The sequence below is a fragment of the Oryctolagus cuniculus genome, chromosome 12, assembly GCF_964237555.1.
Source record: "Oryctolagus cuniculus chromosome 12, mOryCun1.1, whole genome shotgun sequence".
Lineage (NCBI taxonomy): Eukaryota > Metazoa > Chordata > Mammalia > Lagomorpha > Leporidae > Oryctolagus > Oryctolagus cuniculus.
The window spans coordinates 83,488,238-83,505,547 of record NC_091443.1 but is presented as its reverse complement, the minus strand read 5'-3'; the positions used below and the strand labels follow the sequence as shown (position 1 = coordinate 83,505,547).

Below are 17,310 nucleotides of genomic sequence, written 5' to 3'. Positions count from 1 at the left end.
GTCCCTTTTCTTAATCTGTCCTTGTTAATGTTTGCCACGTAAACTCTGTCGCATTCCAAGGAGCAAAGATGTTGTTAATTGAATCACTGTTACACTGTGGTTTATGAACGTGGATCCTAACATATAACAGGTACCTGACCCTCGGAGTAATGGATGGGGTGGCCTTTCTGAGATGACTTTTGGGCTTCCAGCAAGTCCAGAAGTGGATGGCAGTAGCTTCTCAATACGGTGTCCCATTGTTTACACAACCAAGTCAGTCTGGCTCACTCGTATTGTGACACTTAAAAATTACTTTATCTGTATTTTACTTAAGACGTGGTGTCAAAACATCTCGAGGCTGTGTGTGCTCTGTTTCTGTACAAATAACAAGACCATGCATCACTGCTGTCACTTAATAAGTATAGATGATGATTTATTCAAAGTGCATTGAAAATTAAATGGCTCTGCTTAAGATTATTATGCTATCAAAGCCATTTGTTGGGCAATTAAAGTTGGTGCACACAATGCTATATTATGTGACATATGTTGCAAAAACCTATGACAAGAGCAGCAGTGCTAAATTTGGAAAAGTAACTATCTTTATCTTGTGCTTTTTCTGTTAAATATCATGAACTATAAAATTGTTATTTTTTAGATTTTTAGCATATTTGTTCTTTTGTTTGGAATCTTTTAGAAATGTCAGCACTGGCTTCTTTTTTTATATATTAGAAAGGCAGAGAGAGAGAGAGAGAGAGAGAGAGAGAGGAGAGAGGTCCCACCTGCTATTTCACTCCCCAGATGCAGAGCTGAGCCAGGTCAGTTATGGGAGCCCGGTCTCCTACATGGTGGCAAGGATCCAACTACTAGAACCTTCACCTGCTGCCTCCCAGGGTACATGTTAGCAGGAATCTGGAAACCAGAGTAGAGCCAGGTCTCAAACCCAGGCACCCCAGTATGGGATATGAGTGTCCCATGTGGAGTCTTAACTGCTTTGCCAACTCAGCTTTTGTAACTTTTGTTTTCTTTGCAGTCTTTTCTAACATTCCATTACCAGTATTTTGAGTTATTTTGTATTCTAAAATACAAAAAAAAAAAAAAAAAAACCCTCTCCCCTCAAGAGTTAAAGTATAACAAGTATCTCTTAAATGTACAAATGGCAACATTGTTTGCAAACAGGATAATTACAACCATGTACAGTATATTTCTTCATTAGTTGTAATTAAATAATTTACTAAATTGTGTAGTAATTCATAATGACACATGCTAACCCCTGCTCAATTACAGGAGCTAGTGATAAAAGAATTTCTTGCATGCATGCCTAGATGTTATTAGAGTGGCAATTTCTATTCCTATTCACCATTTGCCATTTTCTAAAATTCTGAGCAGTGCTGAATTCAAGGAAAAATTGTAAAAGTGTTGAGAGTTGTAGCACAATGGTTAAAAGTAAAAATTGTGGAACACTTTACTGAGATTTTTCTTATGGCTTGGCCAGTTACTAGCCTTGCGCTCTTGAATGAATCATTTAATTTCTGTGCCCTGATGTCTTCCTCTGTAAAAATAATAATAATAATAATAAAAATGCAGAATGTGTTTGAGAGAATGAAATGATAGAAAGAGGGCCCCACATTGTGGCACAACATGTTAAGCCGCAGCCTGCAACTCCAGCATCCTGTATCTGAGCTCTGATTCAACTCCTGCTGTTCCTCTTCTGATCCAGCTCCCTGCTAATGCATCTGGGAAAGCAGCAGAAAATGTTCCAAGTGCTTGGGCCCCTGCACCCACATGGGAGACCTGGATAAAGTTCTGAGCTCCTGGCTTCAGTCTGGCCCCATCCTGGCCATTGTGGCAATGGACGGAAGATCTGTTTCCCTCTCTGTCTCTCAGTAAAATAAATCTTTTTTTTTTTTAAATGACAAAACAGCGTAACATAAATGCCTGCCCCAGAAGAATTTCAAGGGAGTGGTCCGCCAGTAGGCAAGGCAGTAGCAGCAACAGCAGCAGTCTCAACTGTTCTAAAACCATTTTGATTTCATAAAATTATCTTTGGAGTCACAAGGTTTAACTGGACACTAAAAATCAAAGGTGAATTTTGGAGCTTCTGAATGGACTGCCTAACTTAGCCTATCTCTGTCTTACAAAATGGAGGAATTGCTTTTGATTCAAAAGTGGTGATTATTTAACGTGGATCTGAAATATTTAGAAGGATCTAAGATTCCCTGTTAAGACAAAAATACATACTCAAGCCTGTTCTTGTTGTGGTGCTCACAACACACTTGCAGAGTGCAGGCCTGGACATAAATAATAGATGTCCTTCTGAGAGCAGAGAGCAGGCTTCTGACCAGACCCTGTCAGGGCGGATGAATCCTATCCCATAAGCTGGAGCTCAAATGTGAGCATCAGAACCACTATTGACATGTGGCACAACTGTCTGAAATGTCAATAGTTATAAAATGAGTATTTCATAATGCAGAATAATTGATTACTTTGCTTGACTGCACAGGAACATATTTTTCTCTGTAAAAGCAAAATAATGCAAGCATTTGCTCCCAGACTGCTCCTCGCCGAGAGATCTGGGTTTCCCAGCAAAGTCCATGTTACCCTGGGGTCCTTGATCACGCATGACAAAGATGGGGAGAGCCATCTGTAACTGCTTATTTTGTCTCCATTATTTGAAAATATATTTTAAGATCATTTCTTTTACAAATGTAATGTGGCCTATAGATGAAGCGTCTATATTAATAGCGCTGTCTCCAATGATTTTCAGAACTGAAATGAATGAGATACAAAAATCAAATAACACTCAATTTATCTTGTTCATCCTAAAATGCTCTGCTTAGCTTTTTCACTGTGATGAAATAACACCCATTTCCAGTTTTATTCTTCCTCAGTGTGCTGTGATGTGGAACTCTTTTGCTCTATGTGTTTTATTAAGTGTAATTTAACTTTATGACTATCAAACCAACTATTAATCCTTACAGTAAGACTATGAAGCAGGCAAGCTGCAAAGAGATTTATTTTCTCAAGCATAATTCCTTTCGACTGCCCTCAATTATTTTTTCAAAAGTCGTTCTCTGAATAGGTATAATTTGAAGAGCTCTGTACGAAGTGCTTCGAGGGACCACAGAAGAGCTAGGTAAACCAATGTTTGGGGCTTTCTCCCTTCATTGTCCATTGGTATTTTGTGCTACTATAAAACCTCACTCCTACCTGTTCCTTAATTGAGAAATGTGTTTCCTGTCTCTGTGCTTTGGCCTGTGTGCTGCCCTCTTCCAAGAGGCCCTTCTTGTTTCTTTCCTTTAAGATTTGAGTTGACCTTCAAGGGTCTCTTCCCAGATGGGGCCTCCTCCATGAAGTCCACCTTTTCCTAAAGCTTAAGTTGACCCCTGCATCAAGTAACCTCTCTTATTCTTGACTTATGTCACACTTTGTTTCTGCAACACAGTCTGTGTCACTCATTCTGCCTTGCATGATAAGCATTGCATTCATTTTCCTACGAGATTGCAAGATCCTTGAAGAACAGCCTACATCTTGATCATTTCCCTTCTTCCCTGTGTCTTCACACAGTGTCGTGTCCATCGAAGATGTGTAGTCATTGCTCATTGGATAGAAGCTTGTTCTCTTTTAGAAAATAAGGCATAAAAGCCTACCAACTCGTGAAATCTCTTAGTCCAAAGGGAATTATCTTATTCCTCTCTTTGTATCAACAACAGTTAGCAAGTGGCTAATAAATACTTGTTGTACAAGTACGCACCATTTCAAAATTGTATAAAGCTTAGCAAAATTGCATCCTAACAGCCATTTCAACAACTCTTTATTAAGGGTCAATATTCCACACCAGGCATAGATTCTGTGTAGATAAAATTGCAGGGGCCGATGGTGGGTATGATGGCGTTTCTACCACTGAGACCTACTGAAGCGGTGATAGGTCTGGGGCAGGTGTTTGGGGCAGTCGTTAAGACCCCTCTTGGGAAGCTGACATTTCATATCAGACTGCCTGAGTTTGAGTCCCAGCTCTGCTCTGGATACCAACTTCTCGCCAATGTGCACCCTGGTACACTTCACCCCCCCCACACACACAAAGTAGGTGATTGGGTCCCTGCAACTCACATGGGAGATTCAAAATGGGTTCCCAGCTCCTGACTTTGGCCTCAGCCAGGGGCTGATGACAGGCATTTGGGAGTAAACCAAGAAGTGGAAGTGCTCTTTTCTCTCCCCCCATCCCTTCCCCTTTCTCTGCCCCTCAAGTGAATTAAATAAATAATCAAAAAGAGATCATCTCTCTGTTCTTTATGTTCATTTAATTTACCTTCCTAGTGGCCCTACAAGGCTCTGGTATCCTTATTTCACATATGATGAAACCAAGGTTTGCTCAAGATCACTCAGCTGGTGAGTGGGATGAAGGTTAGTTTGAAGCCTAATTTTTTTCTGATGCCAAAGTTCTTCCTACCATACCATAGAGGCCAGTGAAACCAAGAAGGCTGCCTGGAAGAGTAAGCATGCATAGCCCAGCAGAGAGAAAGGGATGAGAGTGTTCGTGAAAATTGGGTGGAAACTCCCCCTAAACACGTCATGGGACATCTGAGTTCGAGGGGGCCTTGGGGTCTGTTCCCTCTTTCTACAGGGGAGGGGCCTCATTCCTGAGGAGGTGAAATCAAAAGCCAGAGACAAGGGTGAAACTTAGATCTCTAGATCTCAGGCCCTGAACTCACTTGTAATTCCTGTATTCCTGTAACTAAAAAGAAAAGTATTTCCTGAGTGACCTGAGCTACTACTAGCTGCAAAAGCAGGGTGGTGACACCCCATGTGAACAGAAAGGCGTGGAGAGCTCTCTGGCCTCTGGTTTGCATCTCTTTCCTTGCTGCCTTGGCAGGTTTGTGCGTAGGGAGACACCTGCTCCCTGCCTACTCTGTGGAAGCTGCTTAGTTCTGTTTGTCCATGAACTTTACCTTCTTCCCCATTGTGATGGTTACAAAACATATGCCAGTTCTCTAAATTTCCTAATAGACGTATGAAATGTATGTTTCCAGAAATCCCAGGATCCCTGCACCCTGGCTTCCGTCCAACCAAATCTTTCACCTCTGACATCCCATTACCCTAGTCACCACACTCGTAATTTGCAGCTGGGGTATCAACTGTGAGAGGTACAGTGCTATGCAAACATCTTTCCCGTGGACAGCCAGATTCTGGCTTCATTCCTTCCAGAGTGTCCTGCCTCACTCAGTGAACTTGGTTCTATGGAGTTTTCAGAATAAAAGCCAGTTAGCAAGCTTCTCAAGATCGGGGCTTATGTCTTGGTCTGGTATGATCCCCCAGCACGGGGCTAGGCACATAATGTAGACTCGGTAAGTGCAGTTGTTTATGAGAATGTGTGTGTGTGTATGTAAAATTGAACATTTCTCTTGCCACCAAAATACTTTATGTCAGCACACTTCATGGACTATACATATGGACACATACATGCATATTTAAATCTACATCTTTGTTTTAGAATCATGAATAAGACAGACATTTTAATCTGTCCATCCCCTCCCACTTAAAACTCATAAAGAGGGGCTCTTTCTCTCACCTTTGCTCTCTGGGTCTCACTTGTATTATTCTGTTCAGAAATATTTATGAGACACAGCCTCCCTCTGAACTCTAGATCAAGCAAGGTTGTGACCTGTGGTAGATGGGTTTGTGGTTTCTCCATAGTTTCCCACGTTGTTTTGCTTAGATCTCTTTGGATCTGGTCTTGTTTGGTCTATGAGAAATCTGGTCTCCTGACTCTGGTCACCCAGGATTTCCCAACTCCAAAAGATCACAGTGCAGAGGTAGCTTAGGATTCAGCTGAAACAAACTGCTTAGGACCACATTAACCTTTCCCTGATCCCTTTCTTGTTCAGCTAGAAAGAAATTAATTGAATTAGCAAGCTGCCACACACTGGAGAGAGAGATACAGGGCCTGAGTGAGACAGAATAAAAATGCTCTCCCACCTGCATCAGCAAACTTGGAAATCATCTTTTTCCTGGGAGCCACTTGCAGACTTGGGGTAAATTTACCAGTCATTTATTTTTTTTGTTCTTCCCAATAGCACTGTATGTGTGATTCAAGGTGGGTTGGGCGACCATGAGATCAGACCCTGTGTCTGGTGCACAACCGAATGTACTCTGAAAAAGTCAAGCATCATTTCTTTGCTGAATCTCTGCAAGTGGGAAGATTGACACCAACTGGCTCATCATACACCAGTCTAGATGCCTACAAAATGCACGAGGCTGTTCTCAATGGCATTTTTGGAACAACCTGGCATCAGAAGTGTCTCTCCATTTCCTTGCTAAGTGCCAGAGCTAATGTGAGACTCAGCATATAGGGACACTAGAGACTTAGAGATGACTGGCATGTGTTTCTAAGTATGCTCTGTGCTCTCGGTTTTAGCCAAAGGAAGCATCTGAGTGAAGAACTAATACATAACATATTCCCATTCATGGTAAAACATTCCCATTCTGTTCAATGACTTTTTTTTTTTTTTTTTGACAGGTAGAGTGGACAGTGAGAGAGAGAGACAGAGAGAAAGGTCTTCCTTTGCTGTTGGCTCACCCTCCAATGGCCGCCATGGCCGGCGCGCTGCGGCCGGCGCACCGCGCTGATCCGATGGCAGGAGCCAGGTACTTATCCTGGTCTCCCATGGGGTGCAGGGCCCAAGTACTTGGGCCATCCTCCACTGCACTCCCTGGCCACAGCAGAGAGCTGGCCTGGAAGAGGGGCAACCGGGACAGAATCCAACGCCCCGACCGGGACTAGAACCTGGTGTGCCGGCGCCGCAAGGCGGAGGATTAGCCTAGTGAGCCGTGGCGCCGGCCTGTTCAATAACTTTCATGTAAACAATATTATTTTTCTATTTTTTTCAGAACACTGATTTTAAAAGAACATAATTATTACTTTAATTAAATACAAAAAAGTTTCCCTCTATCCACTGTATTTTAACATTGTAATATATTGCTCAGTTACTGTATTTTAATATACAGTGGGTAAAAGTTTATAAGGAAATGTGTCATTTAGGGCTCCAATTTTGTATTATTGAAGGGAGATAGAGATCTTTTCATTCTTGGTTGATTTAGTGGCTGGGGACTTTTTCAGGTAGTTATTTAAAAATACACACACAGCCTCTCATTTCTACTTTCAGAATTTTATGAGAGCTTAGTGTTAATATAAAGAACAGTAATATACCCTGGGTTAAAAGCTGAAGACATTTAATAGAGGCATGTATTACAAATAGCATCTAGCCACACAGGAAGGTTAGGACTTAATATCTGAAATTCTCTTGCTCATTAGTTGCATGATGCGTGTGAAATACATTTCTAAAGGGCAAGGTCAGTATTACATTATCCTGGAAATGTCTTTGTTGAATAAAAGTGTAAATATTTCAAATAAGTATTATGAGATTCTCTTTCTACTGGGGACATAGCTATGGAATGAATGATTCACTGCTTGTAATTGCAGGAGCACATGCCACGTTATATGTCATTCCCCATTACTGATTTCAATTGAAATGGTCTGGAAATAAACATGGATTACTAGTGATGTAAGACTTTTTCCTTGCAGTCAGATGTCTGACAGGCAGGCTACAGCTAATGGATTTGGTTATTTTCAAAGCATTATTTTTAAAGCAGGATACTATTTTAAGGTAATCGTGCAAATTTTCAGAGTTGTGCATCTAGAGGCATTTGAATCGAGGATGGAGGATCATCTCCATCAGCATGCAGCTTGATCATACTCCATCCTTTCCCAATAGTCCACGGAAAAGAAAACTATACCCGGGACCTACCTGCCTACCCACAGCATAGGTGGGTGTCACCCCTCCTTCTTTCAGGGATTGTTGAACACCAGGGAGCGCACAAGGGAAATCAAGAACCACATTTGCATGATGGTGCCAGCATAACTGAGGGCTATTGCCTCACTGGGAGCTGTAGTTGCATCACAGGAACATGGTGTGATTTCATTTCATAATTGTAAACATTACAGTGAGTATGGTTGATTCATCTGAAACTCTTGTCCACTTTGCTATGGCTGGACAGCTGAATTAACATGGGTAAGTCTTGGCTTCACACTTTTATCATTTCTTGCTTTCGTGGTTTCGTTTATTTGCTTTCGTGGTTTCATTTATTTAAAAAAAAATCTTAAAGGGAAAACTCCATTAGGATAATGTATTTAAAGTCAAGCTTTCATAAAGCCACAGCTTGACTGAAGGACAATGAACTTTTTCAGCCTTCTAAAATCAGAATTACGTAAATGTTTGGGAGACTTGATTTTGCCTGGGAAAGAGGCTAGAAGTGGGGAGTGTATGAATCTTTGTTTTCTGCAGTACTGATCATCTGCGTGTTTTAAATTAATGGTCCAATTCAAGGGTAACGCTTTGATTGTTTACTCATTAGGAATGCAGCAATAGCCATTAGTACTTTAAGTTGTATATGGAAACGTAGGCCAACAGAAAAGAGAGCAGAATTAAAAGTTATTGAAGGATGGGAGACCAGGATAAGTACCTGGCTCCTGCCATCGAATCAGCGCGGTGAGCTGGCCGCGGCGGCCATTGGAGGGTGAACCAAAGGCAAAGGAAGACCTTTCTCTCTGTCTCTCTCTCACTGTCCACTCTGCCCGTCAAAAAAAAACAAAACAAAACAAAACAAAACAGTTATTGAAGGCACAGTGGAAAGATAAGCAAATTGAGAATTTTTTATTATGCTCAATACTCTGAAACTCCTGTGCCCAAGTTTTAAATAATGCAGTTTCTTGGTGTGTATCACCTGAAATTCATAGAAGAGTGGCTTCATCTGTGAAATGGTGTCACATGAGCCAGGAAGAATTAGGCTTCAAAGTTGGGAAGTGAGTTTTAATTGCAAGTTGAAATTGACAAACAGTTGACATTTAGAGAGTTTTTTTTAATTCTCTGTCTAAAATACCACAGTATCTCATTTTTAGGGTATGTAAACTAGAGCTTTTCCCCACTTGTAGGTGAGTTCTCCGGAGATCGCTGGATTGTGGGAAGAGCCTGGGATTTGAGGGACGCAAATTGGTTGCCAAGTGGAATTCATTTACGTGATTCGCAGTTTTCGGCCCTCCTTGCGGCTGTCAGTGGTCCCGAGCACGGGACTTGTGGGAGGGGGTGGTTAAGAGCACTTGCGACGGTGTGATGGGGATTGCCCCAAGGGTTAGGAGGGCGACGTGCCCCTCTGCCCAGGCCACTCGCTGGAAGGGTCCCCAGTGGCTTGGTGTCCCCACTGCCTTGGAGGTAGGGACTACACCTTCCCTATAGGCCTGGGGCGCTCAGCTCCCCGGACCCAGTCCCTCAACAATCAGGACATTTATCACGCCCCCCTACCCTTGAGCCCAGGGCTCCGAGAAGGGCGCCAGGAAGAGGCGTCCGGCTGCGCGCCCGTGGCCCCCATGGAGAGGGGGAGAAAGTGGTCAGGGGCGCGTTGCACAGGACGCTGCGTGCACAAAGCGCCCGGGCGGCCACAGGTGAGCTGGGAGACGAGAAGGCGGAGTGGGAAGCAGGGCGCGGGTCGGGGGCGCGGAGGGCAGCGCAGGGCCGGAGTGGGTCCGCCCGCGGCCCCCGCTCACCTGCCCGCGGGGGCGGGGCGGGGCGCGGCGCTGGGGCGCGCCCGCCTCCCGCCTCCCTCCTCCCGCCTCCCGCCCGGGGAGGAAGCGGAGGGGCGCGGTGTAAACAGAGCGGCGGCCGTGATGTCAGCCGGTCACATGGAGCCTCTTATGGCTCGGGATGGCTCTCGGCGGGCGGGCAGCTGCGGCAGCTGCTGCTGTGGCTCAGGCGGCGGCGGCGCGGCGGCGGCAGAGGGGGCTCCGGGGTCGGACCATCCGCTCTCCCTGCGCTCTCCGCACCGCGGTGTAAATGATGTATTTTGTGATCGCAGCGATGAAAGGTGAGCCGGGCGCCCCGCCGGGGCCGGGTGGGCTGGCAGCTCGGGGGGCGGGGAAGAGGGTGCGCAGGGGGAGGGGTGGGCGCGCCTGCTGGAGCGCACGTACTGCCCGGGGCTGGGCGCCGGAGCCCCGCCGGGGCCTGCGGGGCCGCTGCAGCCGCGCCACCTGGCCCGGGCCGCGGGACTGGCCTGCTTCCCGCTAGGGGCAGAGGCACACGGGCTGGACCCCCCGCACTTCGGCTGCTGTCAATCGCCTGCGTCCGTCTGGTAGCCGGCAGGGCTCCCCAAAGAAAGTTTGCTGGGAACAGTCGCGCTTTGGGCCAGGAGGGCAAAGTCTGGGGAGCCCGTCGTCGCTCCCCAGGGCCCGCACCCCGGACAGCTCCGGCCTACGTGGGGAAGGCGCCGCGGCCGGGCCGGGCTGTGAGTGCGCACGGGTCTCGGTGTCATCCCCAGGGACTGGTCAGCGTCCCAGGCCTGGCTCCCTACCCCCTCCCGCCCCCGGCGGCCAGGCGGCCCCGAGCAGCCGCCCGCCGGGGAAGTGCGGCCGTCGGCGCAGGTCCCGCCGCGGCCACTTCCGAAAGCGCGCGGGCCGGAGAAGAGCTGGCGCCGGGAGCGTGCCAAGTAGCCCTCGGCGTCGGCCGGCAACCGCAGCGCAGCCCCCTGCTTGCTGCCTTGGGCTCGTGTTGGATGTGGGGAGAGAACTTAGAGCCCCCCGAGAGTCGAGGGCAGTGGCGGAGTTTCGCCCGTGGCGGGGCTGGCGTCGGCCAAGGCTCCCCGCCCGGGTCGGCGGAGGACTGGCCCTGGAGGCCATGGCAAATGACCTGGGAAGTTTCGGGAGGTGGGCCAGGTGGGGGGTGGGGGGAGCGCCAAAGTTTGGAGGTGTGCAGGAAGTCGCCTGGGCAGCCTCGAGTCGCCGAGACACGCTCTCGGGACTGTTGCAAACCGCCCCCGGGAAACAGCCCGCAGCCCTCTGTGCGCCCGGCGCGTCCTCGCAGCGGATAATCTGCCCGAGCGGCTTCGCAGGCCCGGCCGCCCGCCTCGGGGATTTAGAACCCATCTGTTCTGGGCGGGCACGGCTTCGCTGGGGCGCAGAGGTGGTCCGGGCCCCTCTTCTAGGCTGGGGTTTGTTGCGGAGGGGGTTGAAAGACGGCGGTTCGGTGGCTGTGCTAGGTTGACTTTCGGATCACCCAGCTGTGCCTTTTTTCACTGGAGATTGGGTGGCATCTCTTGAGCATTCATTATGAACAGGCCGGAACGCGCTGGTCGCGGCTCCAAGTGAAATCTTGCTACACGATGTGCCCCCAGCCAAATATTCTCTCTTTGCCCCTGCAGCTTGCAGAAAATGGGATTTAATAATTTTTAGAACATGCAATTTCATGATTTTTAGACACAGGGAAGAAAAAACCTTGCCGTGTGATCCATGCTCTTAAAATCTTTTGAGGAGAAAAAAAATTGAGTTTCTTACCACTTCTTACGTAAAAGTAATTCTCTCTCCTCTTTCAAAAACTTGGGGTGTTGTCATAAATACTGTTAGCGTAAAATGACTCCTGCTTTGCAGTTAAGGTGCCTCTTCCAGTTTTCCCCCTTAAATTACAAAAATAGATTTTGTTATGTAGGAAGTGTCAGTGCCAACCCTTATCCATTTAATACAGTTTTATCTGTTTAATATACTTTGTGTTGAATGGGGAAAGAGATAAGAGGCAGAGACATTTTTAGAATGTGTCGTCCCTAATGAACATGAACCTTCAAATCATAAGGAAAGTGTATTTTCATATTTTCATTTTCTTTTGATGTTCACTGATACACAGGCTTTTGCTTTTGTAGTTCTAGTACCCACTGTCAAGTTCAGGTAGCCACTGTGTCTCCTGCTAATACAACCAGGAGAAGCTCACCTGCACACACAGCTGCCCCCCAGAGCTGTAGCTCACACATCTGTCTTGGGGTGACCTCTGGCTGCCATATAGTATTGTGCTTTGGGAGAAGTAGCTCGCAGGTCCTGGCACAGCCGTTTCTCTGTCAGCTCAGCTGCTTGAGAGAGGGAGGAGAGAACAATTAGTATATTTCATTCCCGGCATCATAACATCCTGTGTTTTAATGGGATTATCTTGCCCCGGTGCAAATTTAAGCTGAAGAAAAATAGTTTGTGGGAAAAAGAGGAATGCTGTAAAATGTTTCCATATCAGATTGAAGGGGAAAAAGTTGGCCCAGCATCATATTAAAGACTTCCCTGTTGCCTCTCAGTTTTAATAGCTAAATTGGTTCCATGTGTAAGTTTGTCTAATTAGATTTTTTTATGCGAAACAGAAACAATCTTTTGCCATACAGCTTTTTGGTACACAGATGCATGTGGGCAAGGGAGGAGAGAACAAGCGACCATAAAAGAGAAACATTTCTCTTTGTTGGCTGATTTACTTGTGTGTGTGTGTGTTTTAAATCAGTAAATCAGGCCTTTTGAACTCAGCAAAGAGAATATCCTTCCTGTGTGTTAGTTGTCAAATAAGTTTAGGCTTACAGTGGTTTCATGCTTAGAAGTCATAAATCTTCATTTAAGCACCCCTGGTCTCATCCTTCGGTTTTATTTTTGCTTAACAACCAAATCCCAGTACCGTGGTTAGCTTGCTTCTTGCCAGACGGAGGCGAGCAGTGATCACATTGATAGTTCTGCTCATCGGGAAGGTGCATTGGTCAGATGGCGTGCAGTAGCAAGGAAATGCGAGAGCGTGCTTGGTTGCGGCAGACTAAATACCCCTTGGCTTCACAGGAGCTCAGCCTGTGTTCACCTAAGTGGAGCTTGGTGTGGGTAGGGAGGCTTCGAGGCAATGTCCATCCCGTCATAGGGTTTTTCCTACAGCCCATTCATGGACAAATACGGGGCATCTTACCATGTTGAACATGTGCATTGTAGTGCGTGCAATCCCAGTAAATAGGGTTTTCATTTATTTATTTATTTAGCGAGAACTTGGCTTTTTTTTTTTTTTAACTGAGTAAAACATGAAGCACCATTTCCATGTCACTCCTTAGCTGAGTTTTTTGTCCCCTGCCCGTGATGGGTAGGATCGGCGGAAGGGGGGTGCCTGGCTTTTGAGAAGGTAAAACCCAAGTGGCTGCCCCTACTGAAGTCGGCCGAGAAGGGATCCAGCTATTGTCCAGGCGTGGGGGGGGGGGGCAAGCCCAGACCTTCCACAGAGCAGAGAGAATGTTACAAGCACCGTTCCATGGGCAGCCTCTTGCTGGTGTGTATTGGAGTTGTGTCACTTGGAGCATAAGGAAGGTGACATGATGCCCGAGAAAACCCCTTTGGCCTCGATTTGAAACGCGGACCACATAATTTCATTAATCCTGCCAGTTCTCAAATAATTTCTAGGTAGAAATAGTCTTTTTATAGAGTATGTGGATTACATCTTTGTTATCCTACCGGGAAGATACACTTGTAAATGTATTAATAGTTCTCACCAGGCTCCTGCTTCTTCAATCTTTCCATCCCAGCCAAGTGAATGGCAATAAAAGTGCCTAAGAGCAGCAGCCAGAATCACCCACAGCAGCCCCCAGATAGTTGTAGTTTGTCCTGGGCTGCCTGGGAATATCATTTTTATAAATGACTATTTACTGGACAGAACAGTAGACGGATGGAAGGACAAATGGAGAAGTGGGTGGATGAGGAGATGGGTTTGTATGTGGGTAGACAGATCTGCAGAGGTAGATGAAGACGTCAGTTTCCTTGAAATCCTTCTAAGTTGTTTTAAAAGATGGTTATGGAGCAAATCTTCTAAGAATACTTCGCCATGGAAATGTTTTCTGGGTGCATTTTTAAATATTCACAGTGTTTATTAATAAAAAATCAAGGCTGCCTTAATCTATGTATTTAATATTTAGTAATTTAGAAAAAAACATAATTAGGCACTGAGAATCAGCAGCTAAACTGTTTCTGTGTTCCTCTACTTAAAAATATATGTATATTTTTGGGAGATCCACCAGGGCTCACTCAGATGTGAATTGATGTTGGCTATTCCCCAAAAGGCCATAGGTTGACCCTCTGAGAAAGAATGTACAAGTCCCCTCCCCCAGTCTAGCTGCTGTCCTGCGGGTACCTCCCTCCACTCCAGGCTTTCGATTGATGAGCTGAGAGATGAATAGAGCTTTTTGCATCCGTCAGTTTGGTGTGTGACATGACAGGACATGCTTTTTCTGTAAATTGTTGCAATGCCGCATCCAGTGATAAGGTGTTTACACAGACGTGATAGCACATATTAGCCGACAAACGGAATGCAAGCGAGCAGCTGAAAACTTCTGTTTCTGGATTTTTCTTTCTTTAAGTGAAATCGGTTAAGCCTCATCGTATTCTAAGGAGATAACGTGACTTAAAAATCTTGGCTCTCGTGGGTATAAAAAGTAAGTCAAGTTTATCCCCTAGATGAGCCAGATTTCGGTTTTCATTTTTGATTTCATTGCCTCTGAAGTTTGCTAGGCATTTCATAAATAAATAGGAGGATGGATGTTCATCTGTATTTATTTAGTGCTGTGTGATTTACAAACACACTTATCTCATTTACTCCTCCCTGGAAAGTCACTGGCAGGCTCCTGTTCTTTAATTAAGGAGACTGGGGCTTACAGAGGTTGTGTGCTGTGGCCCAGCCCTTCCAACTGATTCACAATGAAGCAAGCACCTGGATCCCTGATTTCTGCTCTCTTCATGCCTCCCTTGGAGGAAGCTGTGAAAATGTCCTGGATATAACTTTGTCTCTAGTTAGTGGAAATTATAACTCTGGCATTTGTAAGGGGGGAAAAATAGATTCGATTATGTAATGCTTTGCTGAGCCTAATATCTTTAAATTACTATTTAATAAAATCAATTTGGTACAAATGGGGTTAGTCTTACACGCTTATCATTAGCTCTCTTCGTCCATGATTTTCATTCAGTCTGCTTGTTGTAAGGGGAGCCGGGTAAAATGGAAGCATTACTCTTCTAAAGAACAGAGAGAGCCAGGAAGTGTCCCTCTCCTGTGTGGCCCGTCACCGCTCACATGGCATGGAATTACCCACGGGTCCAGGTGTGCCATGGATCTCTGGGCAGGTGCAGCACTCCCAGCCATGTCTTCTCGTTTTAATCTGCATCTCTGTAGTAGAAAGCTGTTGCATCATTGGGATGTGTGAATGCTGGCCTTCGAGGTTCCAGGATAGCGGAGGGACATGGTCTAGACACCCTCTTGAGAAATCTGTTCATTAGAAAAGCTCCCGAAGTGTCCAAGTTCCCAAGAGAAGCTGCAGCAGCTCACTTCTCACTTGATAGGCACTTACTTTTGTGACTGCTGCATTGAGTGTGTTTGATCAAACAAGCAAATGAGCATCAGGTCATAGTCTCCAGTAAAAGAAACCTTAAAAGTCACTCAGATAAGTGTCTCATTGGTGTTTGGATCCTGTGCACAACACGCCCACCAAATGAGGATCGGGAGAGCTCGCTGTCTTTGAAAGTAGCTCATCGTGTGTTGGATTAGAGAAGTCTTACGAATGTCTGCTTCGTACTTCCAGTGCCTTGGTTCTGATCCTTTCTTGGGGGGTTGTTCAGAACACATTTAATCCATATTTCAAATGAAGGACTGTCAGTCACTTGAAGACAATCAGCACGGGACGCATGCACACCTCTAGCTCTTCATCTCTGTCATCACTCCCCCTGTCCATCTTACTCAAAGTTCAAGGTTCAGTCCACGACCTTGGTCAGTTGCGTCCTTAAACACATTTCAGTTTGTCTAGAACCACTTGAAATTTTGATGCCAAAAATGGAAACCAGGTACTATTTGCGGTATGATTGACTTGGCACTTAGCACATAGTGACGAGGAAAAAAAAGACTTGAAGATCTAAAAAATTTTGTAAAAACTTTAAGATATAAGCTAAGCTGTTTCTTTAGTGTCTCGAGACCAGTCTTTGTGATAGCATTGCAATTTGTGTAACTGGAATTTTTAACTGTTTTGAAAAATTTTAGCTCAACTGAAGTTTATTATTAAATATCCAGGGAAATTAAAAATATTGGAAAAATCATTGAACATTAAAAGCATTTATGAGACACTTTCCTGCAGTGTGTCAGATCTGAGATAAGGCTGCCCTCTAGTGGTCACTTACAGAACCCTAAAAGCTGTCATGGTGCCAGTGAATTTCCCATCAGGCCAGTGGAGAAGGTCAAAGGTTGGAATTATTTTCTCAATTGCTGGGGGTATTCTACATCAGATTCGGAAGTGTAACTCACTGTGTATGATTACTAGAAATGTAACCGTGGGGAAGATAATGAACTTTGAAAGTTTACTTGGAAGGAAGGTAAAAGGAAAACTGAAGCTACATAAAAGATGATTTATCAAATTCTGTCTTAAATTTAGTTGAGATTTTGTTTGTGGGAAAGACTGTTATGACATTTAGGATAATTCTTGTATTTTTTATTTAAAATTTTGCCCTCCAATCTATTCTCCTACACTTGAATTTTTTTTATGGGAAGTTGTCATTTTAATCAGTGAAATACAGTCTTTCTCCTTTTTAATCTAGAATCTTTTTTTAAAAAAAACTGAGGTAATCTTTTACGAGTAAACTACATTAGCTCTGTGGCAGTAAAACAATTTAAAGCAAAGACACAAAAATCATTAACCCCTTTGCTTCTGAAGACATGGCTAGATAATTTGGCTTACTTAAATATATATGGTTTGCCTTAAAAATGAAATGGAGTGTATGTTACATAGATTTTTTTAAAGCATACTAGAGTGTAGACTTTAAACTGCAGGAAGTAAAGATAAGGGCTCATTTGTATAATATTTAGGGTAACTAGATAATATGAGTAAATTGTGGGTTCAGATTTCAGAGCTGTGTCAAGTGTGAAAAAGTCTGATCACCATGTATGAAATCCTATTTCTTTAAATATCGCTTGTCCCCAGTACTACAGAAAGGTCTGCTGCTCCTACTGGAAATGTAAAATTGAATCTTTTCACAAAAAAAAAAAAAAAAAAAAAAAACAAAGAAGAAAAAACTCTAGGAAAACACTGTGCCCCCCTTTGCCATCAGAGAAACAGGGCAGTGGATCAGAAGCGAAGCCTTGAGGTTACCTCCACATGTTATTGACCCAAACCATTTTCAAACAGTGCTACCCGGAAGTGATTGTTTGCCCAGATGAGAAGCAGTCTTTTTCAGAGTGCTGTTTGCGCTTTTCCGTCGGTGGAGTTTTGCCCCCATCCTTGGCGTTTGCTTATCTCACTGGAGATCTTCTGAGGAACACTGGATAGACCTTCTTAAGTGGACTCCGGCTCATCCGCAGGGGCCTCCTGCGCTCTGCCTACCCTTCGGGTGTCTTGAGCCAGGAAGTGTTTGCAAAGTGCACTGAGAGATGGGCAACCACCCTTCCCCGGGGTGGGCTGCTCTAAGGCCACTGCACTTAGAGCTGTGTCCTT

At 45.0% G+C, this 17,310-nt stretch overlaps 1 protein-coding gene across 4 annotated transcripts in view; it reads left to right on the top strand.

Annotated features, from left to right (window-relative positions):
- Positions 1–17,310, top strand: part of RORA (RAR related orphan receptor A) — a 763,877-nt gene that overhangs the window by 652,335 nt on the left and 94,232 nt on the right. Inside the window, exon 1 of one of the 4 annotated variants that reach the window (XM_017347977.3) lies at positions 7,914–8,045. The exons of 2 other annotated variants lie outside the window; for them this stretch is intronic. In XM_017347977.3, the coding sequence (XP_017203466.1) occupies positions 8,042–8,045 (4 nt within the window). In that variant the 5' untranslated portion in view covers positions 7,914–8,041. Of the gene's footprint in view, positions 1–7,913; positions 8,046–9,673; positions 9,892–17,310 lie in introns of those variants that run through there. One more of the 4 variants, XM_008268939.4, reaches the window with a different exon arrangement.